General features: G+C 44.4%; 1 protein-coding gene across 3 annotated transcripts in view; it reads left to right on the forward strand.

Annotated features, from left to right (window-relative positions):
• Positions 1–2,253: 2,253 nt before the first annotated feature.
• The window catches only part of LOC309563613 (mannose-binding protein C-like), a 137,901-nt gene continuing 112,379 nt past the window's right edge, over positions 2,254–27,775 (forward strand). For all 3 annotated transcript variants that reach the window (XM_082268117.1, XM_082268118.1, XM_082268119.1), the window contains exons 1-2: positions 2,254–2,441; positions 3,276–3,365. In XM_082268117.1, the coding sequence (XP_082124243.1) occupies positions 2,279–2,441; positions 3,276–3,365 (253 nt within the window). In that variant the 5' untranslated portion in view covers positions 2,254–2,278. The remainder of the gene's footprint in view (positions 2,442–3,275; positions 3,366–27,775) is intronic.

Genomic DNA, 27,775 nt, shown 5'->3' on the forward strand with positions numbered 1-27,775 from the left:
CGGTCGCTCCGGGTCGCCCCAAAGAAGCTCCGGACCCTTTTTCTAAGTCGGAGCGACTTGTGTCGCTCCTATTAGAACGGGTCCGCAGCTTCCCTATGGAAGGCGACCTACGGCGACCTGTGAGGCGACCAGGTCGCCTCACAGGTGGCCTTAGTGTGAATGGGGACTTATTTCTATGAATGATAATTTGTACAAGTGTTTGATTTGAAATCTGCAGTTTAGATTACTGTAAAAGCCCTAAAGAGCCTTTAGAGCTTTTGCTACAATAACATACAAATAATGATGGTATAAAAGCTGCTTTAAAAAGGAAACACTTATTACCTAACTCTCTGGTGGCTAGAGCTTCAGCATCAGACACACTTCCAGACTTCTGGAACCCTTGTTGATGTTTGTAGTTCCTCTCTCTGGCCCCATGTCACCACAGAACATATACATGGCACTGCCTGCTGGATAGTCTAGGATTGAGCATTTTTTCGTTAGTATGCCCATTCAGTACAGGTTTTTGTCCATGCTCCCCTTACCTTCATCCCATATTTATTTATTTTTTGGTCTCTCTTTGCTCAATAAGTTGGAAGGGTGTCCAGTGTCCACATACTTTGGCTATACAGTTAGTCTATTAGTTAGGTGTCCACAAACCTTTAGTCATGTATGTTACATGCTGACAGTTTGTGCTGTCAGCTATCTCCTACAGCTGTCTGTTAAGTAATTTATTTATTCCACAGTTTCAGTTTAGTAGGAAATTAAATAAATAACAGTTTGTTCTTCTAAACAGATTAAACCTTTGGTAACATCACTACATGGCTGAAAGATTTTGGTTACCTGATCATTATACCTAATATATGGCCAACCCCTCCAAATTTTTGATTTCTGTTTTTTTACAGTGAAGGCAGGGAACTGTTAATATTACAGAATACAAAAGGTGATCCTTTAATTTTATGACAACAATTTGGAGAATGGCCATCTTGCTTTAGCATGACTATGCCCTTGTGCACAGAGCTAGGCTAGGCTTTGAAAAATTCAAAAATGCTTCTGCCTTTTCTGAGGCCCCCCGCCGAATGTCGCTCTTGAGCTTTGAAAGCTCTTTTATAGGCAAAGGGTGAGGCCATCCGGTGACATTCAAATTTTTTTCTATTTTTCAGGTCCAGCGAGCGTCGTGATTGACGATGGATTTACATTGAAGGACACTATTTTTGTATTTTTATTTTTGAATAAAGGGCTTGGCGATACCCATTTACAAAGGGGGGGGGCGAGATCTGGGGGCCCCCCTTGGGGGCTTCCAGATTCCGATAAGCCTGCCACCCTGCAGAACCCCACAACCACAGCCCAGGGTTGTCCGAGAGAGGTCCTTGTCCCCATCAACACTGCCACATGTGCTATACAAATGTGGCAGTGTTAGCTTAGTGTGCCACCACATAATACAGTTCCCTAATGACCTTGTGCCAACTTTCTGGATAACCTCACAATCGTCCTGTAGCTCGTGCTGTAGCCTTAAACTTTCTGCTATAAACTGGACAGCTACACAGTACTCAACAAAACAAGGAATGTGAAACGTTTTAGCAATCAGTTTTATCAGGTTTTCCAACATTAGCAACCTAACCTAAGCAGTAATAGGATGAGGAGCTCTTAAAAAGGACCAGTTTTTACTTGAATAACACTATGTTGGAAAAACACCACATGCCATGGGAGAAATATGATGCATAAAGACTTTCCAGAACATGATAGAATGCCATACCTTTGGAAAGGTGGATATACCAGAACTTTTTTAGGTGTTTTAAATAATTCTGCCTTAACACTTCACTGTAACAAAATAAAACCTATAATAACCTAGCAAAAGGGGGCCTTTCACATGGGTGCCTATTTTTCTAATGCTGTTATAGGGAAGTCTATACAATAAGCACACCCCAGTTTTTTCTTTATATTTTTTTATCTACTGTAGTATTAAACTTTCAGATTTTTACCAAAAGGAGAACGCATGAAAAACACACATTCTAAAGATGTAGGCACTGACCTCGTTCACCAGGTACAAAGTTCCACACAATCCAGAATAATCGATATCTTTGCAAATAAAATGAACACGCACCATAGAGATAGTTCATTGTGATATTTGGTTGGGAGCAGATTCAGATAGTAATGAAAACTGAATTACTACAACAATACCTAGGCAAGTATTATTTTATCACAATAACTTCCATTTAATGAGTTGAACAGTAAATACTGTATATGTAATACATGAGGGGAACTGATGCTTTTATTTTGTCACAGATTGAGCGGCGGAACTATGAATCACCTTACAAAGTGTGTATGCACCCTAGTTGTTGTGGTTGTGGTTTTTACCCTGGGAAATTCAGAAACACCAGCCACGTGTTCTGTTGTTCAAGGGCTCCCAGGTTTAAATGGTAGAGATGGAAGAGATGGGACTATTGGACCAAAGGGTGACCCAGGTGAGATTTATTATTTTTTACTTTAACTTTAATGTCAACATTTGTTTGAAATATCCATCATTTTGAAATGTTCATATTAGTTATCTGCATGCTGCAGTGTTACATTGTCAGTCATTTGGCTAGCAGAAAATAAAATGCCTAATAAAAATTTGTTAGCCCTTATGAACACAGTATAGAAATAGACAAAATAGATCATGCCACTGTTTAAAATGACTGCACAAGAAAAATATATGAACATAATCTACCAAGATGATATATATTTTCAGCTGACTGAGGACAAGAAATGTCTTTAAATCCATAATGCTAATGTTCAGTGCTGTGCATTTCAATATTGTTTTTTTACCGTCTAGGAATCAATAATCTTAAATGTGTGCCTGATTGTAATATATTTCTGACAACCTCTACTCCTAGCTGTGCATAATGTGGACAACCTCTTCATTCAGTGCTGTAGACTCCTGATGCCCAGCCTGCTGTCTTTTGGCACTTACTGTTTGGCATTTTGGGCCCTTGCAGACAGCATGTGTTCTTTTGACTGGTAGTTAAATGGTTTTGTTAATTTTGCAGATACTATTTTATTTTTTCAGCTTTCTGCAGCATTAAGCTCACTTAATATTGTGTGTCCTGTAATGATGTCACATTTGGTGACCCCTCAGTCAAGAAAGTTGACGACACATGTAAACAGAAAGGGTTTAGAGACCTTACATTAGCTGTATTTACTTTATAATGGAGACAATTCTTTTGGCATAATGTATTAGGATTACACATGATCCATTGTATCTATTTCTATACCACAATCAGATTGCAAATTGTCAATAATATTGTCATGTATTACAGGTGAAAGAGGTGAAAGGGGAATCACAGGTCCTCCAGGGAAAGTAGGACCAACAGGCAATCCAGGGGAAAAGGGATATACTGGAGTTGCAGGTAAGATATTCTGTAAGAATGTATCACTGATTCATCTACATTTCTGGGTGAGATAGAAAAAGGTAGATCATAATAAGCACCAAGGCTTGTCATAGCATCTACTGTATCTTTACCCAACATTATTTCATATATCTGAAGAGAACAGAATATATGCATTCTTCCTAGAAATTATAGGATTTATATTTTACATTTATCGGATCCTGAGTTATACATTAAATGCAAGGTATAAACACCAATTGTACCCTCCCAGCATTAATTGCGAAGCAATAGTGCACCTCAGAGTCTGATAGGTACAATTTTTCCCTTTTATCCCAACCCCCCCAATAAAGGCATCCTCTTTGTAAAAAAAACGACTCAAGAATGGGGAAGGATGAAAGGTTCAGCCAGAGTATGAGTTCAGGCCAAACATTTGCCTGTTTGGCCATTCCAAACATTCCAAACATTCCGAACATCAGAATTTGCAGGATGTTCATCAGGTGTTCATCAGGTGTTCGTGGGGATGAACACCCTGCAATGCACTGAGCGCTGCACAGTGAATTCTGCACCCTGAGTGGGTAAAGCTTTGCCCAATCAGGGCGCAGAGAAAGCTGGTTTTTAAGGAGTGGGACCATGGCCTTCTTAACAACCGATGGGTCATCAGCTGTCAACGGGTTTCTCAGTTGACAGCTAAACAAAAAAAAAAGCTCTGGTAAAAAAAAAAAGTCTGGTATGGATTTGAGGTAACCCGCTAAAATAAAAAAAAAAACTGTGTGGGGTCCCCCCCCCCCAAAATACATACCAGACCCTTATCCGGGCATGCAGCCTGGCAGGGAACAAGTGAGCGTCCCCCCTCCTTATGAATCATACCAGGCCACATGCCCTCAACATAAGAGGTGGGTGCTTTGGGGCAGGGGGTCCCCGGGGTGGGTGCTTTGGGACAGGGGGGGTCCCCCACCCAAAAGCACCTGGCCCTTATGCGTGATGGGGACAAGGGCCTTATATCGACAACCCTGGGCTGTGGTAGTCAGGGTCTGTGGGTGGGGGCTTATCAGAATTTGGAAGCCCCCCTTTTAACCACTTAAGCCCCGGAAGATTTTACCCCCTTCCTGACCAGACCCCTTTTTTCAACTCGGCACTTCGTGACTTTAACTGATAATTGCGCCATCATGCAATGCTGTACCCAAACAAAATCGACATCCTTTTTTTCCCACAAACAGAGCTTTCTTTTGGTGGAATTTGATCACCTCTGCGCTTTTTATTTTTTGCGATATTAATAAAAAAAGAGCGAAAATTTTGCGAAAAAATTACATTTTCAACTTTGTCTTTAAAAAAATATCCAATATACTCAATTTATGTCATTTTTTTGGGCCAAAATATATTTAGCTACATGCCTTTGACAAAAAAAATTCAATGAGCGTATTTTTATTGGTTTGCGCAAAAGTTATAGCGTCTACAAACTATGGTGTAAATACTGAAATTTACGCAGCTTTAATTTCTGACTGCCTATCTCATTTCATGAAGTGCTAAAATGGCAGGGCAGTACAAACCCCCCCCCCCCAAACTACCACTTTTTAGAAAGTAGACATCCTAAGTAATGTTCTGAGAGGCATGTTGAGCTCATTGAATATTTTATTTTTTTGTCACAGGTGTTTGAAAAATTACTAAAAAAAATATATATTTTTTTTTTTTACACAAAGTTGTCATTGAAATGATATATTGCTCACACATGCCATTGGTATATGTTTAATTACACCCCAAAATATATTCTGCTGCTTCTCCTGAGTACAGGGATACCACATATGTGAGATTTTTTGGGAGCCTAGCAGTGTACGGGAGCCCGAAAACAAATCCCCACCATCAGAATTTCAAAGGGCGTACATTTTTCATTGCATTTTCTCACTACCTATAACGGTTTAGGAGGCCCTGAAATGTCAAGATACCACAACCCCCCCCCCCCCAAATGACCCCATTTTGGAAAGTAGACACCCCAAGCTGTTTGCTGAGAGGCATGGTGAGTCCATGGAATATTTAATATTTTGCCACAAGTTTTGGGAAAATTACAATTTTTTTCTTTTTTACACAACATTGTCACTAAAAGATACATTTCTCACACATGACATGGTATATGTGGAATGACACCCCAAAATACATTCTGCCGCTTCTCCTGAGTATGGGGATGCCCCATGTGTGAGACTTTTTGTGAGCCTAGCTGTGTACAGGACCGCGAAAACCAATCAACACTCTCAGGTTTTCTAATGGCGTAAATTGTGCATGTCACCTCTGTACTACCTGTCACAGTTTCGGAGGCCCTAAAATTCCAAGATAGCACAAAACCCCCCCAAATGACCCCATTTTGGAAATTAGACACCCCAAGCTATTTGCTGAGAGGCATGGTGAGTCCATGGAATATTTTATATTTTGCCACAAGTTCTGGGAAATATATATATATATATATTTATTTATTTTTTTACACAAAGTTGTCAGTAAATGATATATTGCTCACACATGCCATGGGTATATGTGAAATGACACCCCAAAATACATTCTGCTGCTTCTCCTGAGCACAGGGATACCCCATGTGTGAGACTTTTTTGCAGTCTAGCTGAGTACAGGCCCCCAAAAATCAATCAACACTTTCAGGCTGTCCAAGGGCGTAAATTGTTGATTTCACTCCTGACTACCTATCCTAGTTTCAGAGGCCCTAAAATTCCAAGATAGCACAACCCCCCCCCCCCCCCAAATGACCCAATTTTGGAAATTAGACACCCCAAGCTATTTGCTGAGAGGCATGGTGAGTCCATAGAATATTTTATATTTTGACACAAGTTCTGGGAAATATATATATATATATATATATATATATATATATATATATATATTTATTTTTTTTTACACAAAGTTGTCAGTAAATGATATATTGCTCACACGTGCCATGGGTATATGTGAAATGACACCCCAAAATACATTCTGCTGCTTCTCTTGAGTACAGGGATACCCCATGTGTTAGACTTTTTTCCACTGGTAGCGCTCGAAACATTCCCCGATGCAGAGACCAGGTTGGTTAGGACATTTGGGAGAATAATAACGGGTGTCACGCCTAAATCCGCGCCTGCTACAGACACGACATCTTCTTTGGGGGTGTCTTTGGGTAAGGGTACTCGGGAGGACATGTGAAAAATGCCTCTCATGCAGCCGGCTCACTGCATCTGGAAGGGGAAGTTGGGCAGGCATGCCTCCTGGGTACAGGTAGGCAAGGATGATCTCTTCCTGGAATTCCCAGAAGGATCCAGCTCGTCCTGACGCCCTGTATAGGACAAAGGCGTTCAGCATAGCCAATTGGAATAAATAAACAGACACTTTTTTATACCAGCGTCTGGCTTTACGGGCAACTAAATACGGCGCCAAAAGCTGGTCGTTAAGGTCCACCCCTCCCATATTAAGGTTATATTCGTGGACACAGGGGGGTTTCTCCATAACGGCAGTTGCCGTAGGAATTTGGATCATCGTGTCTGCGTGAAGGGAGGACAGAACATAAACATCCTGTGTATCCCTCCACTTCACCGCAAGCAATTTGTCAGTTTTCAAGCAGGCTCTTGCCCCCCAACTAAGATGGAATCTACAACCCGTTGGGGGAAGCCCCGGCGATTAGGTCGCACGGTGCCACATATGCCAATTTGTAATTCGAGCAGGTGACTAAATAGTGGCTCGCTTGTGTAAAAGTTGTCCACGTACAAATGGTACCCCTTTCCGGATAAGGGTGACACCAAGTCCCAAACAATCTTGCCGCTGCTCCCTATGTAGTCTGGCCAGTTGGAGGGCTCCACACAGCTATCTTTTCCCTCATAGACCCAGAAACTAACTGTATAACCTGTGGCCCTGTCACACAATTTATACAGCTTGACCCCGTACTTGGCACGCTTGCTGGGGAGGTACTGTTTCATAGCAAGGCGGCCAGTAAATTTAATCAGGGATTTGTCAACGCAGACAACTTGTTCAGGGGTGAACAAAACTGCAAACCGCTGATTGAAGTGGTCTATGAGGGGCCGAATTTTGTGGAGCCGATCATATGCAGGGTCTCCCCGAGGACGACAGATTTAATTGTCGCTGAAATGCATAAATCGCAGAATTTGCTCATATCTCCCCCTGGACATGGAGGCAGAGTACATGCGCATATGGTGAAGTGGGCTAGTGGGCCAATATAGCTGCAATTCACTCTGTTTGGTTATGCCCATGTTGAGGGAAAGGTCCAGAAAGATTTTAAATTTGGAAACCGTTATTGATTTCCAGCCGAATTGTCTGGCAAGGGGCGAATATCGTTTGGCAGCGATGAATTGTTGTGCATATAAATTTGATTGATCCACAATAGATCTGAAAAGATCTTCCGTTAAGAACAGCTCAAAAAAGTTCAGGGGCGTAAAACCAGCTGTCTCCACGTGGATTCCAGGTTGGGCAGTGAATGGGGGAAGTACTGGCGCTGTAGAATCAGTGGGTTGCCAATTGGGATATGCCAGCGCATCAGGGAGGGCACTATGGGCTCTACAGGCCTGTCTTCAAATACGCGGTGGCTGCAGGCCACTACTCGTGCTAGCCACCGCACTAGCTTCAACTGCACTTAGGGGACTCGCCATGTCACCAGTAGGGATGATCGAACTTTTGAAAAGTTCGGTTCGACCAGAACACCCGAACTTCCCGAAAGTTTGGCCGGATTTCAGAACCCCATTGAAATCAATGGGACCCGAACTTCGGTAATCAAAAAATACAATTTTGAACTCCTAAAACCCAATAAATGCCCCTAAAAAGTGCCTAGGGTTCTGGCCAATTATTGAAAAAATGATTGAAAAAAAAAAAAAGAGATTTCTTTGGATTTAGTGTCTGGGGGGGGGGGGGGGGGTCTAAAAGGTGTACCTGTGAAGTTTCAGCTCTGTAGCATGTCCAGAACCAGAAAAAAAAGTTTGTTTGTATTACAATTAATATAGAACATGATGGTGGCTTCTCTACTTTTACACCCGCCTTTTTGTTGCAGGCGTTTTATTGGGCTTTTTTGAGGACATGTTTGGAGTCAGGCATGACATCTGAACTTGTGTGTAGGGGTATATATACACATACACACATGTATGTATATATACACCTACACATATATAGGTGTGAAAGTAGCAGAAACCTATGCTTGCGCTAATGAAATAATTAACAGGCATATGTCTCCGCTCCTATCACACCTATATATGTGTATGTGTATAAATACATATAAGAGTGTGTATATATACCCCTATACAGAATTTCAGATGTTTTTCCTGCCTCCAATGACCCCCAAAAAATGCCCAAAAAAACGCCTGCTTCAAAAACACACCTGGGCGTTTTTTTTTTTTGGCGCAGGCGTTTTTTTGTGCATTTTTTGGGCGTCTTTGGAGGCAGGCATAACATCAGAACTTCTGTGTAGGGGTATATATACACACACACATGTATGTATATATACACATACACATATATAGGTGTGAAAGTAGCAGAAACCTATGCTTGCGCTAATGAAATAATTAACAGGCATATGTCTCTGCTCCTATCAAACCTATATATGTGTATGTGTATAAATACATATAAGTGTGTGTGTATACATACCCCTATACAGAAGTTCAGATGTTATGCCTGCCTCCAAAGACCCCCAAAAAATGCCCAAAAAAACGCCTGCGCCAAAAAAAAACCGCCCAGGTGTTTTGTTGCAGGCGTTTTTTTGGGCATTTTTTGGGGGTCTTTGGAGGCAGGCATAACATCTGAACTTCTGTATAGGGGTATATATATATACACACACACTTATATGTATTTATACACATACACATATATAGGTGTGATAGGAGCGGAGACATATGCCTGTTAATTATTTCATTAGCGCAAGCATAGGTTTCTGCTACTTTCACACCTATATATGTGTATGTGTATATATACACACTCACATGTATGTATATATACACATATATAGGTGTGAATGTAGCAGAAACCTATGCTTGCACTAATGAAATAATTAACAGGCATATGTCTCCGCTCCTATCACACCTATATATGTGTATGTGTATAAATACATATAAGTGTGTGTGTATATATACCCCTATACAGAAGTTCAGATGTTATGCCTGCCTCCAAAGACCCCCCAAAAAAATGCCCAAAAAAACGCCTGTAACAACACACCTGGGCGTTTTTTTTTTTGGCGCAGGCGTTTTTTTGGGCATTTTTTGGGGGTCTTTGGAGGCAGGCATAAGATCTGAACTTCTGTATAGAGGTATATATACACACACACGTATATAGGTATAGAGGTATGTATACACATACACATATATATATATATATATATATATATATATATATATATATATATATATATATATATATATATATATATGTATGTGTATATATACATACATGTGTGTTTGTATATATACACATATATATGTGTGAATGTAGCAGAAACCTATGCTTGCACTAATGAAATAATTAACAGGCATATGTCTCCGCTCCTATCACACCTATATATGTGTATAAATACATATAAGTGTGTGTGTATATATACCCCTATACAGAAGTTCTGATGTTATGCCTGCCTCCAAAGACGCCCAAAAAATGCCCAAAAAAACGCCTGCTACAAAAACGCCCAGGTGTGTTTTTGCAGCAGGCGTTTTTTTTGGGCATTTTTTGGGGGTCATTGGAGGCAGGAAAAACATCTGAAATTCCATATAGGGGTATATATACACACACACTTATATGTATTTATACACATACACATATATAGGTGTGATAGGAGCGGAGACATATGCCTGTTAATTATTTCATTAGCGCAAGCATAGGTTTCTGCTACTTTCACACCTATATATGTGTAGGTGTATATATACATACATGTGTGTGTGTATATATACCCCTACACACAAGTTAAGGTCCACCCCTCCCATATTAAGGTTCTATTCGTGGACACAGGGGGGTTTCTCCATAACGCCAGTTGCCGTAGGAATTTGGAGTGCATATATACCCCTACACACAAGTTCAGATGTCATGCCTGACTCCAAACATGTCCTCAAAAAAGCCCTATAAACGCCTGCAACAAAAAGCCGGGTGACAGGGGCGAAGCCACTATCCGGTTCTATAAGTGTTCTAAGAGAAACAAACTTGTTTCTATTGCGCTCACCCTGACATGGAAGGGTTTGGTAACCCTACCATAGCAGTCAGAGTCAGTTAACCCTACACTACACTATGGTCACCCTGACATGGAAGGGTTTGGTAACCCTACCATAGCAGTCAGTCAGTTCACCCTACACTACACTACGGTCATCCTGGCACTTAACACTTCCCTACAGAAACTAGATTTTTGAATCGAACTATAGTAGAAAATAGCACCCTAACTACACTAGATATCCCTTTCCTCACACTAATAATTGCAAAATGACACTTTTGAAGCAGAAGTAACAGAACTGCATCCATTCTCTTCCACAGCCCTGTATGAAAATGCTAGAGATTTGGCGGGGGCTATCTTATATACTGGGGGGGCGTATTCACTAATGATTGGCCTCTGGACCCCCTAGTCACTCCTAGCATTCTCCTGCCCCCTCAATTGGCTTTTACTAATGTTTCTGGTCCAATCACGGGCTTTTAAAGCCCAGTTCCTGTCCCATTGCATTTTGGTCCGTTCTGGTTGCCGAATTCCGAACTTTTTCAGCAATAAGTTCAGAATTCGGCCGAATTTCGAACAGCCAATGTTTGGGTTGAACCGATGGTCGACCCGAACCGTTCGATTATCCTCAGTCACCAGGTTATACTGCAGTACTGGTTGTAGTAGGTCCAGGGTGTACTAGGCCGCTGGTGCTTGCCAGGTCACCAGAAGGATGAGTGGCCGTAGTACTGACACACTGCTCCATACGAGCACCCTGCGATTCCTTCATCTCAACAACTCCAGAATGGGGTCAGGTACGCCTGGGTCTAACAGGGACCCATCCGTCGTTGGAGCTATCTGTCAGGGAGCCGCTGCCATGCCATCATCTGGTTCGTATACTGACCCTGATTCTGCCAGTGCAGCTTCCCCATCGCTATCATCTGACATGGCCAGTATACTATATACCTCTTCACCACTGTACCAACATTTGGTCATTTTGGTAACTAAATTTACCGGTACAGTAGTGCGACTCACAGGTAATAAAAGCACCTAGTTGTCAAGGAATATTTCAAGTGCTACCAAACAAAACTGCTAATGATAGCAGGGATCAGGCCTGACTGCTAACACGGTGGTTTTGTGTGTTGTGTTTTTTTTGTAAGTGACAGTAATCTATTGATTACTACACTTGCCTGGGTGAAAGGGTTAAACGCAGGTTCTGGCCCAGAATCAGTGCTGATGGTGCAAACACCGCGTTTTGGGAACCCTAAACTATGGGGACGCTAGTATAGTTCTGATCAGATCAGGTATTGATCTGTTCAAACACTATACTAGTAATGGAAGTGTATGTGCGTGTGTGTGTGGTAATCAAGGGGTTATTTCTAACTATGCGCCGGGGATCTGCGCTTTTTTTTAGACTGCCACTAACACTAGCTAATGTCACCTGTGTCACTAATAATAGTGATCAGAAAAAAAAACTGTACACTATAAAAGTGACACTGTGACAGGGCACGGAAGGGGTTAACTGGGGGGGATCAGGGGGTTAAATCTTTATTGGGGGGTGGCAGGGACCCTAAACCTCCTTTGGGACAGAAACTAACTCGCTAGCGCTAATTCAGGTCACAAACACACTAATACAAAATACAAAAACACAGTATATTACCTTTGTATTAGTGTGCAATGTGACAGGGGGAAGGGGTTAACTTGGGGTGATCAGGGGGTTAAATCTTTATTGGGGGGTGGTGGGTATTTTAAGTGAAAAAGGGAGGGTCGCAAGCGCTACACCTGTTCACAAATCACACTTATACGGGTGTAAAGGAAAATGCTATATACTGTATACAGTGTGTGTTGTGACAGGGGGTGTAGGGGTGATCAGGGGGGGATCAGGGGGTTAAATCTTTATTGGGGGGTGGCGGGGACCCTAAACCTCCTTTGGGACAGAAACGAAGTTGCTAGCGCTAAGTCAAGTCACAATCACAGTAATACAAAATACAAAAACACAGTATATCACGTTTGTGTTAGTGTTGAATGTGACAGGGGGTAGGGGTTAACTGGGGGTGATCGGGGGGGGGGGGGGTCAGGGTGTTAAATCTTTATTGGGGGGGTGGCGGGTATTTTAAGTGAAAAAGGAGGGTCGCAAGCGCTACACCTGACCACAAATCACACTTATACAGGTATATAGAAAAATGCTATATGCTGTATACAGTGTGTGTTGTGACAGGGGGTGTAGGGGTTAACTGGGGGGCGATCGGGGGTTAAATGTGCCTATCTAAGTGTACAAGTGTGTGCTTGATGCAGTACTTACAGTTAGATGTGCTCTCCTCTCACGCTGGATCCAAAAAGGATCATGGGAGGGGAGAGCACGTCTTTTCTGAGCCTGTGTTTACATATCACAGACTCATAACAGGATCTGATTGGGCAGGACCGATCTACAGGTCCGGGCCAAAAATGATTGGCCTGGACCTGATGACTGATCGGTTCTGAACCCAATCGAGTCATCGGCGGCGGCGGGGGGCGCGGGAGCGTGCACAGGACCGGCGGGAAGTGCCGATGTAGCCCTACGTTACTCTGCCTGGTCGGGGCTGAATGCCGACGTAAATAGCCGTGCGGCGGTCGGCAAGTGGTTAAAAGATCCCTTGCTATGTGAATGGGTATCAGATATATAGTAATCCTACCCATTCACCAAAAAAGTGTCAAACAGTAATAAACACAAGAGACAGTTTTTTTCAATTTAAGGAGACCCCCCACCCGCCAGGCACTATATTTAAAGGAATTTTTCATTTTTATTGTTGCACTTTAAGCATAGATAAAATCCATGCTCCTGAAAAAAAACTATTGTTTTTTTTTTTATTAATACATGCCCCCCAGGGCAGTACCCAGACCCTCATGCCCCTTTTATGGTCCATTGACAACACTGAAGAAATGACACTTTGCTACAATGTAAAGTAGTGAGTATACAGCTTGTATAACAGTGTAAATTTGCTGTCCCCTCTAAATAACTCAACACACAGCCACTTATGTCTAAACCACTGACAACAAAAGTGAGTACAACCCTAGCAAAAAAAATGTCCAAATTGGGCCCAAAGTGTCAATATTTTGTATGGCCACCATTATTTTCCAGCACTGCCTAAACCCTTTTGGGCATGGAGTTCACCGGAGTTTCACAGGTTGCCACTGGTGTCCTCTTGCACTCCTCCATGATGACATCACGGAGCTGGTGAATGTTAGAGACCTTGCGCTCCTCCACCTTCTGAGCACAGATGCTCAGTAGGGTTTAGGTCTGAAGACATGCTTGGCCAGTCCATCACCTATACCCTAAGCTTCTTTAGCAAGGAAATGGTCATCTTGGAAGCATGTTTGGGTCGTTATCATTTTGGAATACTGCCCTGTGACCCAGTCTCCGAAGGGAGGGGATCATGCTCTGCTTCAGTATGTCACAGTACATGTTTGCATTTATGGTTCCCTCAATGAACTGTAGCTCCCCAGTGCCGGCAGCACTCATGCAGCCCCAGACCATGATGCTCCCACCACCATGCCTGACTGTAAGCAATGCACATTTGTCTTCGTGCTCCTTGCCTGGTTGCCGCCACACACGCTTGACACCATCTGAACCAAATAAGTTTATTTAGGTCTCATCAGACCACAGGACTTGGTTCCAGTAATCCATGTCCTTAGTCTGATTGTCTTCAGCAAACTGTTTGCAGGCTTTCTTGTGCATCATTTTTAGAAGAGGCTTCCTTCTGGGATGACAGCCATGCAGACCAATTTGATGCAGTGTGCGGTGTATGGTCTGAGCACTGACAGGCTGACCCCCCACCCCTTCAAACTCTGCAGCAATGCTGGCAGCACTCATATGTCTATTTCCCAAAGACAACCTCTGGATATGATGCTGAGCATGTGCACTCAACTCAACCAGGTTTGCTGTGTCTCCTAGCACAGTGTCACTGTCAAGAGCATGGAGGAGATTTCAGGAGATAGGCAGTTACTCTAGGAGAGCTGGACAGGGTCGTAGAAGGTCCTTAACCTATCAGCAGAACCAGTATCTGCTCCTTTGTGCAAGGAGGAACAGGATGAGCAATGCCAGAGCCCTACAAAATGACCTCCAGCAGGCCGCTGGTGTGAATGTCTCCGACCAAACAATCAGAAACAAACTTCATGAGGGTGGCCTGAGGGCCTGATGTCCTCTAGTGGGCCCTGTGCTCCGGCACCGTGGAGCTCGATTGGCATTTGCCATTGAACACCAGAATTGTAAGGTCCGCCACTGGCTCCCCCTGAGCAGTGTATATTGGAGAGGCTGAACTTGTCAGCCATAAGTTCAGTCACCACAGACCATAAAGGGCTAACTTTGGAATACTCTCACACCATGTGAAAGTTTCCTCACTCAACTGACATTTATGACATATTGCAGAATCTCTTTTATGCATACAAAAAAATGTAGAGGGGTGTAGTATAGCTGATGTAGAAATCTTAACTAGACATGTGAGGAACAGAAAAATGTGTTTAGTTTTGGATATATTCGTTATTTTGCCAATTTTTATTTTTTCGGAATTCGTTAAGTGTTGTTTCGGAATTTGTTTCCTTTAGTCTTCAGTACATTTTGTTTCATTTATTATATTTTTAACAAATTCCATACTTTCTAAATTATTTAAATTCAGATCAGTCGAAAAATGATCAACCAATTCAAATTCTGTATGAAGAATAGCGGGTTGTTAGGCAGCGGGCTGGGAAGCCGGCCACCGCATCCTTAACAACCGATGACTCATCAGCTGTCAGTCGGCTTCCCCACTGACAGCTGAAATGTAAACATAAAAATGCCGGCAATAGAAAATTCTGAGAAAACAGCATGTCCCCCAATCCATATCAGGCGCCTCGGGTCTGGTGTGGATTCTAAAGTGAACCCCAATCCAAAATAAAAAAAATGGCGTGGGTTCCTTCCAAAATCCATACTAGACCCTTATCGGAGCATGCAGCCTAAAACCTCACTATAAGTAAAACAATACAAATGAAAAAAATATTTAAATATAGTGCCTGGGGGGCTCCCTTAGTCTGCCTGTAAAGTGGGGTGAAAAAAATGACATTTCTAAAGAAAAAATGAAAAAAAAAGAGATAAATCACATTTAAATTGACTCGCGGTTGCAATTGCCGGCCCCGCTATTTAAAAAAAAATAAATAAAGAGAAGGAATGGCTTGGGGTTCCTCCCCAGTCCATGCCAGGCCCTCATCCGAACACGCAGTCTGACAGGACAGGAAAGGGGGGGGGGGCGATCACCTCCCCTCCTGAACCATACCAGGCCAGTTGCCCTCAACATGTGGTGAGTGAGATCTCTGGGGCAGAGGGGGCTCTGCCCCCCACCTCAAAGCACCTTGTTCCCATGTTGATAGGGCCTGGGCAGAGGTTGTTGGGGTCTGCGCGCAGGGGGCTTATCAAAATCTGGAAGTCCCCATTAACAATAGGGCCCCCACATCCCAGTCCCCCTATGTGAATATGTGTGTATGTGTGTACATTGCACCCCTTCTCATTCACCAAAAAAAGGGTCAAAAATAAAGAAAACAGTAGACAGTTTTTGACAAGTCCTTTATTTAAAAAATAAATAAATAAATAAAACAATGTCCCTCAATGTAGATCCATTATCAATCAAGATGCTTGTGACATAGGCAAACCGCCTAATGCCTACGCCAGATGACAGTTCCTAAATAGGTAAGAGGTGTGGCCACCTGTTTACGTCACCTTTTGACCCCCGCCCCTTGTGATGTCATCGATCCAGCATGTCCTGGGCGGTGACGTCACAAAGGGAGCAGGGTCATCCACTGACATCATCAGGTGACTCTGCCCCTTAGCTATTTAAGAAATGTCAGAGGAGTAGGAGCAGGCAGTTCGACTAGATTGGAGATTTTTTTTTCTTTTTTCGGGTTCGGCTGTGTGTCGGGTGGCAGGAGAAACTTGTTTAGTTTCATTTTGCATGTTCGTTTTCTAACAAATTCCAAATTTTCAGAACTATTTGAATTCAGATGGGTCAAAAAATGATCGACTGATTCAAATTCTGTTTGAAGAATGGCTGGTTGTAAGGGAACAGGCCTTGGAAGCTGGCCGCTGTGTCCCTAACAACCGATGACACATTAGCTGTCAGCGAGCTTCCCCACCGACAGAGTCCCCCCCCCCCCCAAATCCATACCAGACCTTTATCTGAGCATGCAGTCCAGCAGGCCAGGAAGGGGGTGGGGGGGACAAGCAAGTGACACATGCCCTCAACATTGGGGGGTGCTTGGGGGCAGGGGGGCTTTGCCCCCAAAGTGCCTTGTCCCTATGTTCATGGGGACAAGGGTCTCTTCCCTACAATCCTGGCTGGTGGTTGTGGGGGTTTGTGGGCTTACACATTAGCTGTCAGCGAGCTTCCCCACCGACAGAGTCCCCCCCCCAAAAAAAAATCCATACCAGACCTTTATCTGAGCATGCAGTGCAGCAGGCCAGGAAAGGGGTGGGGGGGGGGGGCAAGCAAGCAACACATGCCCTCAACATTGTGGGGTGCTTGGGGGCAGGGGGGCTTTGCCCCCAAAGCGCCTTGTCCCTATGTTGATGGGGACAAGGGCCTCTTCCCCACAATCCTGGCTGGTGGTTGTGGGGGTTTGTGGGCTTATCAGAATCTGGCCCCTAGATACCACCCCCTATGTGAATGAGTATGGGGTACCCAGTACCCCCACTCATTTACCAAAAAAAGTGTAGTTTAAAATACACATTTGTGTTCAACAGTTTAATTACTTCAAACTGCAAACAAATTGTTTATTCACACTTCTAGTACAGGTGAGTTGCACTGTGGGCTAGAGGACTTTTCCTGTATGGCACAGCATGAACTGACAAAATTTTATAGAGAATACAAAAATGTATTGAATATAAATAAATATAAAAATCCCCATACATGGTATTTCCTCTTAAATTGATTGGGTATTCACTGTAGTTAACTCCCCCATTGGGGGGGGGGGGGGGCAGAGAGGTATATTCAATCTTTTTCTACATGTTTTGCATTTTTTCCACTTTGTCAGGAGTATAGCTCAAGAGGAAAGATCTGCAAGGGAATACAAACCCAAGAATAATATACTGTACAAAAAATATATGAATATATATCCGGATTCAGCAACATCAAAATAAAAAAATATCAAACCAAATAGAAATGTGGGATAGATCAACAAAAATATAAAACATGTAGGCCCAGATAGTGACCCAAAGATCCCATCACTTAGAACCCATTAAGGGAACAGTATGCATTACTCACCAGCGCTCCCAAACAGATGAAAAGTTCTCTAGCCCACTTGTTCTTTAGTTTTTGAGACTGTGTTTACTATGCTTCAGTTTGTGAATGAACAGAAGGCCTCAGAGCCTACAGTATTCATTCAAATCCAATGTAGCTGAGGTAGCTGAGCTGTTTAGATCCCTGATATTTCACCAGCAACCCCCCCCCCCCCCACACACACACACACACACACACCAACAGGGCAGCTATAATATGCAAAACATAAAATGTACAAAATTCTAACAAAAAGGTAAGAAAATATAAAAAAATATTTTTAAATATCAAGGGCTCCATCACATGTGTGCTTTGCTTCCTGAAAAGTGAACATCACGTCAATCACTCTTCTGAGAGCTTTTGGCAGGCGGTCAGGAGGTGTATCACCTCCCCACTGCCTGCTTTAACCCTGCATTAGCATGAGTAGCACTATTCACTTGAATGGGCCTCATTCGACAGAGGTAGCACCGTATGAAAAACAAAGCATCATGGCTCCTTTATGTTTACACTCCCAACTACTGCTTCTACAGCTAAAGAGGGTAGTGGTTGGGGGGCAGCCGTCTGTTGCTTTATGAGGATGCAGCAGCTGTGAAAACACAGCCACAGGTCCTAATTTGACTGGTGTGGGCGGGTTAACTCAAATGAACACTGTCCCATAGAATAATACAGGCTGCCTCTACACAGCTCCAGTTGGCTTGAGCCACATAAACAAACCATTGATTTACATTGTACAGGCCACAGCACCCATGTGAATGAGCCCCAAGACTTCATTCAAACATGTTGTGTTTGTGCTCACTAATAATAATTTTTATGTATTTTTAGAGAAAATATCATTAAAGAGGTTGTAGACCCTGGGGGGAGGGGGGGGGACATGTAGGACAAAGGAATAATGAGCTAGTATGCATCCCATACTAGCTCATTATGAAATACTTACCTTAGAATGAAGCTGTCTCAGTGGTGCCCGCACACCACTGAGACATCTGACATCTTCCCCGATGTTTCTTTCGCATTCGCAGGCCCCTGTATTGTGAGTGGCTGGAGCCGCGATGATGTCAATCCCGCGCACTCCCGGCAAAGAGATCATTTGCGATCGCTGCATGCGATTTGGAGTTTTCTGATCATGTGACCACTGTGACAGCCAATCACAGTGGTCACATGATCCCAAGCCATGCCCCACCTCCCGGCATCTGGGTAAAGCTAACATCATTTTATCCTTGCTACTACAGTTGAGCGGACACCTGGATGTTCGGGTTCGAGAAGTTCGGCCGAAATTCACGAAAATGTTCGGGTTCGGGATCCGAACTTGACCCCGAACCCCATTGAAGTCAATGGGGACCCAGACTTTTGGGCACTAAATAGGCTATAAAATAGCCCTGGGAAGGGCTAGAGGGCTGCAAAAGGCATCAAAATGTAGGTAAACCCCCTGCAAACAAATGTGGATAGGGAAATGACTTAAAATAAAATAAAATAAAATAAAATTAATCAATATCCATTGGCAACTTGGATGTAGGAACAGGAGGTTGGGGTGGCGTCAGGTGGGAATGCTATGGGAGTTGAAGTTCTCATCACAGCCAAAAAGGATTCATTTCTGCCTGAAGTGCCACAGGTCTCATTCACAGACTCAGGGCCATGGCAACCATACATGGGAGTTGAAGTTCACATCACAGCCAAGAAGGATTCATGTCTGCCAGCACTGTCACAGGCCTAATTCACAGACTCAGGGCCATGGCAACAATACATGGGAGTTTAAGTTGTCATCACAGCACAGGCCTCATTCAAACATTCAGGCCCATGGGACCCACAAAGAGGAGAGTTAAAATCATGCCAAGACAGTATTGATTTAACCCAGCAATGCTACAGGCCTCATTCACAGATTCAGACCCATGGCACCCACAAAGAGATGAGTTACAATCATGCCAAAACACTATTGATTTCACCCAGTAGTGCCACAGGCCTCATTCACTAATTCAGGACCATGGCACCCGCAAAGAGGAGAGCAGGCCGGTAACAGCAACACAGGCCTCAGGTCAACCTGCAATGAAACAGGCCATTAACTGGTGATTAACTGAATTGTAGGCCCCTCACACCCAGACAGAGGAGAGGTCATTGGACAACAGAAAGAGGTTAATGTCACGCACTAAAGCAGCAGGCGATTAACTGAATTGTAGGCCCCTCACACCCAGACAGAGGAGAGGTTCATTCTCCAAATAATGGTACAATTAAAGAGGATTCAATAAAGAAGTGCCCTGGAGTACAAGAATGTATGGTTGAGGGCGAGGCAGTTATAAATATCTATTCTGCACAAGGTACGGACAAGTCCTGTGGGATCCATGCCTGGTTCATTTCAATGAACTTGAGCTTGTCCAAGTTGGCTGTGGACAGAGGACTGCGTTTGTCTGTAATGATGCCCCCCCTGACGTGCTAAATACACGTTCAGACAATACACTTGCCGCAGGGCAGGCCGGCACCTCCAAGGCATAAAGGGCAAGCTCTGGCCATGTGGACAATTTGGAGACCCAGAAGTTGAATGGGGCAGAACCATCAGTCAGTACGTGGAGGCGTGTGCACACGTACTGTTCCACCATGTTGTTGAAATGCTGCCTCCTGCTAACACGTTCCCCATCAGCTGGTGGTGCAGTTTGCTGTGGCGCGCTGACAAAACTTTTCCACATCTCGGCCATGCTAACCCTGCTGTCTGAGGAGCTGCCCGTGACACAGCTGCCTTGGCGACCTCTTCCTCTTCCTCCTCCGCCTCTGCTTTCGCCTTGCACTTGTCCCCCCATATCAGTTAGGAATGCCCTCTGGAGCTCGTCTACAAGCGTGCGCTAGTAGTCGCGCATCTTCCTATCACGCTCCAGTGCGGGAATTAAGGTGGGCACGTTGTCCTTGTACCGGGGATCCAGCAGGATGGCAACCCAGTAGTCAGCACTAGTTAAAAAGTGGGCAACTCTGCTGTCATTGCGCAGGCACTGCAGCATGTAGTCGCTCATGTGTGCCAGGCTGCCCAGAGGTAATGATCAGCTGTCCTCTGTAGGTGGTATATCATCTGTGTCCTCCGTGTCCCCCCAGCCACACTCTAGTGATGGCCCTGAGCTGCATAGGGTGCCACCCTGCAGTGAAACCGGTTCCTCCTCCTCTACCTCATCCTCCTCTCTCCTCCAGAAGTAAGCCCTGGCTATCCACATGTGTACCTGGCCTCTGCTGGTGCAGGAACCCACCCTCTGAGCCACTTCTGTATGACCTGCCTGAAACCCTGTAAAATGGCCCCTCTTCCTCCTCCTCCCATGCCGCATCCTCTTCCATCATCGCCGTAATATTTTTTTCAAGGAGACATAGAAGGGGTATTGTCATGCTAGCAACGGCGTCATCAGCACTGGCCATGTTGGTTGAGTATTCCAAAGACCGCAACAAGGTACACAGGTGTCGCATGCAGGCCCAGTCACTGGTGGTGAAGTGGTGCTGATCCTGCTGATCTGCAGAGCAACTGACCCGTGCATACTGCATCTGAAACTCCACTATCCCCCCGCTGCTGCTCACACAGTCTCTCCAGCATATGTAAGGTGGAGTTCCACCTGGTGGGCATGTCGCATATGAGGCGGTGAGCAGGAAGGCAGAAGTTACATTGCAGCGCAGACAGGCGAGCAGCAGCAGGGTGAGAACGCTGAAAGTGTGCACATACGGACCACACTTTCAGCAGCAGCTCTGACATGTCTGGGTAGTTTTTAAGGAACTTCTGCACCACCAGATTCAGCACATGCGCCAGGCAAGGGATGTGCGTCAAACCGGCAAGTCCAAGAGCTGCAACGAGATTTTGCCCATTATCGCACACCACCAGGCTGGGCTTGAGGCTCACCGGCAGCAACCAGTCATCAGTCTGCTGTTCTATGCCCCTCCAAAGCTCCTGTGCAGTGCGGGGTTTGTCACCCAAACACATGAGTTTTAAAATCGCCTGCTGACGTTTACCCTGGGCTGTGCTGAAGTTAGGGGTGAGGTTCTTTCGATGACTGGATGTGGGAGTGGTAGAAGAGGAGTAGCAGGAGGAGGAGGAGGATGATGTGGAGTAGGAGGAGGAAGCAACAGGAGGCAACGAATAATGCCCTGTGATCCTCAGTGGTGGAAGGACATGCGCCAAACCGCTATCCCCCTGGGGGCCAGCCGCCTCTACGTTTTATCCAGTGTGCAGTTAGGGAGATATAGCAACCCTGGCCGTGCTTACTGGCCCATGTATCTGTGGTTATGTGGACCTTGCCACAGATGGCGTTGCGCAGCATACACTTGATTTTATCCTCTACTTGGTTGTGCAGGGAAGGGACGGCTCGCCTGGAAAAGTAGTGGCAGCTGGGAACAACGTACTGGGGGACAGCCACCACCATCAGCTGTTTGAAACAGTCCGTCTCCACCAGACGGAATGACAGCATTTCAAAGGCCAGTAATTTTGAAATGCTGGCATTCAGGGCCAGGGCTTGAGGGTGGGTAGGTGGGTATTTCCTCCTTCTCTCCAATGTTTGGGAGATTGAGAGCTGAATGCTGCCGTGTGACATGTTGGAGATGCTTGGTTATGGTGTCGTATGTGGTGGTGTTGGTGGAACATCCTCTGTTTGCTGGTCGCCAGGTGCCACCGTGACGCCAGCGGTGGAGGGAGAGGCCGGGGCAGCAGCAGAAGAGGGAGCAGGAGGAGCATGAGAGAGTTCCTTGTTTTTAAGGTATTTACTCCAATGCAGCTGTCTGGTCATGCAGGTTTTGCTCAGGTTAAGAACATTTATGCCTCGCTTCAGGCTCTGATGGCACAACATGCAAACCACTTGTCTCTTGTCGTCAGGACATTGTGTGAAGAACTGCCACGCCAATGAACTCCTTGTTGGAGGATGTTCCACCAACACCACCACATACGACACCATCACCAAGCATCTCCAACATGTCACACGGCTTTTAACTGCTCTACATTAACTATAGTACTATACATAGTATACCTATGTGTACTATTTGATAGCTGAAATGGAATATAGGGTTTAGTGCATTGTATACACAAATGCTCTGTGGCACCACAGATCCCAGGCTAGACAAATGGACTATGTCACCCATTAAACATACAAAAGGCAATATAGGGGACTTGAGCAGCCAGAAAAAAAAGTTTTTTTTCCTTCACTGAGCTACAAAATAGGATTAGGCTGATGTCCCTGCCTGGATGGCACACATGCAACACACTGCAGTGGCTAATATGGCCACCGAGCACCACCTCAGTAACAGATGGATTACAAAAAAACAGATTTCCTTTGCTGTGGCTGGGTACAGAAATGTTGGATTGCTGAAGCTCCCTCCCTCCCTCTCTATTTTCTGTATTTTGTGGATTAAAGTAGCAGTTTGTAGGTTGTTCTCATATGTGGCCTATTCTGTCTCTAATTGGGCGCTACCGTCCTTTCCCTATGCTCACAGCAGCAGAGTGACATGCGGCAGGACGTGACTGCAGCTTATAAAGAGGCTGGGTCACATGCTGCACTCAGCCAATCACAGCCATGCCATTAGTAGGCATGGCTGTGATGGCTTCTTAGGGCAAGAAGTAAAACGCTTGCTGATTGGCTGCTGTGCAGTCCTTGAGAAAGCAGGAAAAAATCACAGAATAACGGACACGAACCCGGACTTTTTTAAAAGATGTCCGTGTTCGGGTCCGTGTCCCGGACACCCCAAAATCCGGTACAAAGCCGAACTATACAGTTCGGGTTTGCTCAACTCTACTTGCTACCACAATGTATTATCAAGTATTATCTACTGTTTATAACACACTTTATTTATAGAAATGTTGAGTAAACCAGTATTATATGGCCTTAAAATGATGGATCCTGTTAAGTCAAAGCTTCTTCAGAGCCAACTGAAGATCAAGTAAAGAGATAATCATAGCCTCTGAATATAGAAAAACAGCTTTTTAAAGTAAAATGCTAACCAATTGATAATTACCATATACCTGTACATATCATTATTATTATACAGGATTTATATAGCGCCAACAGTTTGCGCAGCGCTTAACAAAATGAGGGCAGACATTACAGTTACAATACAAATTGGTACAAAAGGAATCAGAGGGCCCTGCTCATTAGAGCTTACAATCTAAAAGAATCAGAGGGCTCTTCTATCATTATATTTTTTTACCTAGTTCAGCTACTAAGCACGTCCAAAGAGTGAACGGTTAATCACAATAAACAAGCAAAAAATTGGGGGAGCAAACCCTGAACATGTATATCTAAAGCCGGTGCAGCTATGGACCAAGCAACATGTATATAAAAAAGAATAGCGCACACATGCAAAAGAAATGACTATCAAATATGGAGACAATCCATAAATAAAAATGGGGATTTAGTCCCACCATATGGCCATATCATGCTCATGCATTAGCACATTTATCCCAGCAAGGAGTGTTGTCTCCAAGGGTTAGAGAGGCTGGATTCACCCCTTTTTTATGGATAGTGTAGTACCCACTGATAATGGGGTACTTTGACGCAGTGGTGGGCTTGAGCATGATATGGCCATATGGTGGGACTAAATCCCCATTTTTATTTATGGATTGTCTCCATATTTGATAGTCATTTCTTTTGCATGTGTGCGCTATTCTTTTTTAATATACATGTTGCTTGGTCCATAGCTACACCGGCTTTAGATATACATGTTCAGGGTTTGCTCCCCCAATTTTTTGCTTGTTTATTATGTATTCGGTCTGACCAGACTTTTGAGGTTGAGAACCCCACCCCCCACACACACCTGTACTCTATCAGTGTCCACTATCAAGTAGATATAGGAGGAGTCCTTTGTAGTGCATTAGCACATCTCTCCCAGCAAGGAGTGTTGTCTCCAAGGGTTAGAGAGGCTGGATTCACCCCTTTTTTATGGATAGTGTAGACACACTGATAATGGGGTACTTTAACGGTTAATCACAAGCTGATGGCTGCTACTGCACCCATCAGCCTATGTCCGTTTTGTTCAGCTAGGTCCTGGGTTAAAAGTGAAAATTTTGCTGTGGCTGTATAGCCACCGATCACTTTCATAGAGCAGGTGACATGATGCCCCCTCCGCCCGTGGTTCCCTGGCTCTCCCACTCTTACCAGGAGCCCAGAACCACAACCTTCTCCAGCTTTAGGATGGAGAGCAGTTTGAGAGCAATGCATGTCCATGTCTCTATCTTACATGTAAACAAAAACCGGAAACAATGATGATTTTGTCACTTCTGCTTTTAGATACACAATTTACTGGCTGGTACAGCCAAGGGACACACCTAACCCCGCAGATCTGTGCACAGTTAGATGGTTAGAAGGGAAGGGAGTACTTTGGGGTCTATTTGAGTACCTATCACCTGCCCAATGCTATCATATGGGGGTTTATTAACCCCCTTTTGATAGCAATGAAGTAATAAAAAAAAAAAAAAATACAGTATCTCACAAAAGTGAGTGCACCCCTCACATTTTTGTAAATATTTTGTTATATCTTTTCATGTGACAACACTGAAGAAATGACATTTTGCTACAATGTAAAGTAGTGAGTGTACAGCTTGTATAGCAGTGTCAATTTTCTGTCCCCACAAGATAACTCAACACACAGCAATTCATGTATAAACCGCTGGCAACAAAAGTGTGTACACCTCTAAGTGAAAATGTCCAAATTGGAGTGTACATTTTCATTTAGGGGTGTACTCACTTTTGTTTCCAGTGGGTTAGACATTAATTGCTGTGTGTTGAGTTATTTTGTGGGGCCAGAAAATGTACACTGTTATACAAGCTGTACACTCACTACTTTACATTGTAGTAAAGTTTAATTTCTACAGTGTTGTCACATGAAAAGATATAATAATATATTTATGAAAATGTGAGGGGTGTACTCACTTTTGTGAGATACTGTAAATAATTACATAAATAAAAGAAAAACATTTTAAAAAATAAAATTTTATAAAATGTATTAAAAAAAAATTAAAACAAAATTGCTGTAACCCCCATTGCCCCACACACGCACAAACACAAATGCAAGTCCAGGGTGCCCATTCGTGTGTAAACCGTGGACGCACCACACATGTGATGTATCACTGAGAATGACAGAGTAAGAGAAATAATTCTAGCACACGACAGTGGCGGCCGGTGTAATGAGGGCGCAGGGGCGCCGCCCCCCCCCCCCCCATCCAGCCGGACGCATGGAGCTTAATGTTTTTTTTTTTTTCTAATCACCTGATTAGAGCCAGAGGCTCTAAAAGAGTGATGCAAAGGGTGGAGCCGGGGCACAGAGCAGTGCACCCCGAGCCCACCCATTGTGTGACAATAGCAATCCTCCTCCTGGCCAATCAGGAAGCGTGTCCGATACGCGCTTCCTGATTGGCCGCAAGGCAAACCCCATGCCATTGGCCGAGGAGGAGGCGGGAGCGGGAGGACTCAGAGATGCGCCACCGGGACTGAGGAGAAGCCGACGCCGGGACACTGATGAGAAGCTGCCCGCCGCCACTGCTGCTCCAGGTAAGTAAGGGGGCACGCAAGCTGATCTCTGCATTGGGGGAATGTATGCTGGTCACTGCAGTGAAGGGGGCATGTACGCTGGTCACTGCATTGAAAGGGGGCATGTATGCTGGTCACTGCATTGAAAGGGGCATGTATGCTGGTCACTGCATTGAAAGGGGCATGTACGCTGGTCACTGCATTGAAAGAGGGCATGTATGCTGGTCACTGCATTGAAAGGGGCATGTACGCGGTCACTGCATTGAAAGGGGGCATGTACGCTGGTCACTGCATTGAAGGGGGCATGTACGCTGGTCACTGCATTGAAAGGGGGCATGTATGCTGGTCACTGCATTGAAGGGGGCATGTATGCTGGTCACTGCATTGAAAGGGGGCATGTATGCTGGTCACTGCATTGAAAGGGCATGTATGCTGGTCACTGCATTAAAAGGGGGCATGTACGCTGGTCACTGCATTGAAGGGGGCATGTATGCTGTTCACTGCATTTAAGGGGGCATGTACGCTGGTCACTGCATTGAACGTGGGCATGCTGGTCACTGCATTGAAAGGGGGCACGCTAGTCACTGTGCATTGAAAGGGGGCACGCTGGTCACTGTGCATTGAAAGGGGGCACACTGGTCTCTCTGCATTGAAAGGGGGCACGCTGGTCTCTCTGCATTGAAAGGGGGCAACCTGGTCTCTCTGCATTGAAAGGGGCATGCTGGTCACTCTGCATTGAAAGGGGGCACACTATACCTTATTTACTGAAGGCCCCTTTCACACTTTTGCGACCTCAAAGTCACACAATTTTTCACAGCGTTTTTTGCCACAAAGCAATGCCTATTACATTTTTCTGTTTGCGCCCCCCCCCCCAAAAAAAAAATTTTGAGCACCAGCCGCCACTGGCACACGAGCTCCTGATTAACTCTAAACTGGTGAGCTGTAAAAGCTTTTAAAGCGTCACCTTGGGAGATTTTTGGGTACCTTTGTTTTTTTTCGATAACATCGGTGCACACAATTTTAAGACTTGCTTGTTATACAGTTAGGTCCATATATATTTGGACACAGGCACAATTTCCATACTTTTGGCTCTGTATGCCACCAATTTAAATGAAACAATTCAAATGAATGTGAAGTGCAGACTTTCAGCTTTAATTCAAAGGGTTGAACATAAATATCAAGTACAAATTTTAGGAACTGCAGTCATTTTTATATGCAGCCCCCACCATGTTTTATAGATGACGTTGTGTGCTTTGGATCATGAGCTGTTCCAAGTCTTCTCCACACTTCTTTCTTCCCATCACTTTGGTACAGATTCATCTTAGTTTCATCCAAAGAATGAAGGACCCTTGAACCTCCTTTTGGGAAAGGGGGCCTTGACTGCTGGCAGCATGGCATCACTGTGGGTGTGAACCTAAAAGAAACGTTAAGTAGCTCCCTTAGGATTGGCTACAAAGACCTGAGGTGACTGGATGGAGCCTGAACTCTAGGAAAAGGCTATGCTGGGGCACATCTAACTGCTCTGAGGAAATTCAGCTGTCACAACAAGGGTTGCACAATGCCCCC

The sequence above is a fragment of the Pelophylax lessonae genome, assembly GCF_965119305.1.
Source record: "Pelophylax lessonae genome assembly, chromosome: 9".
NCBI lineage: Eukaryota > Metazoa > Chordata > Amphibia > Anura > Ranidae > Pelophylax > Pelophylax lessonae.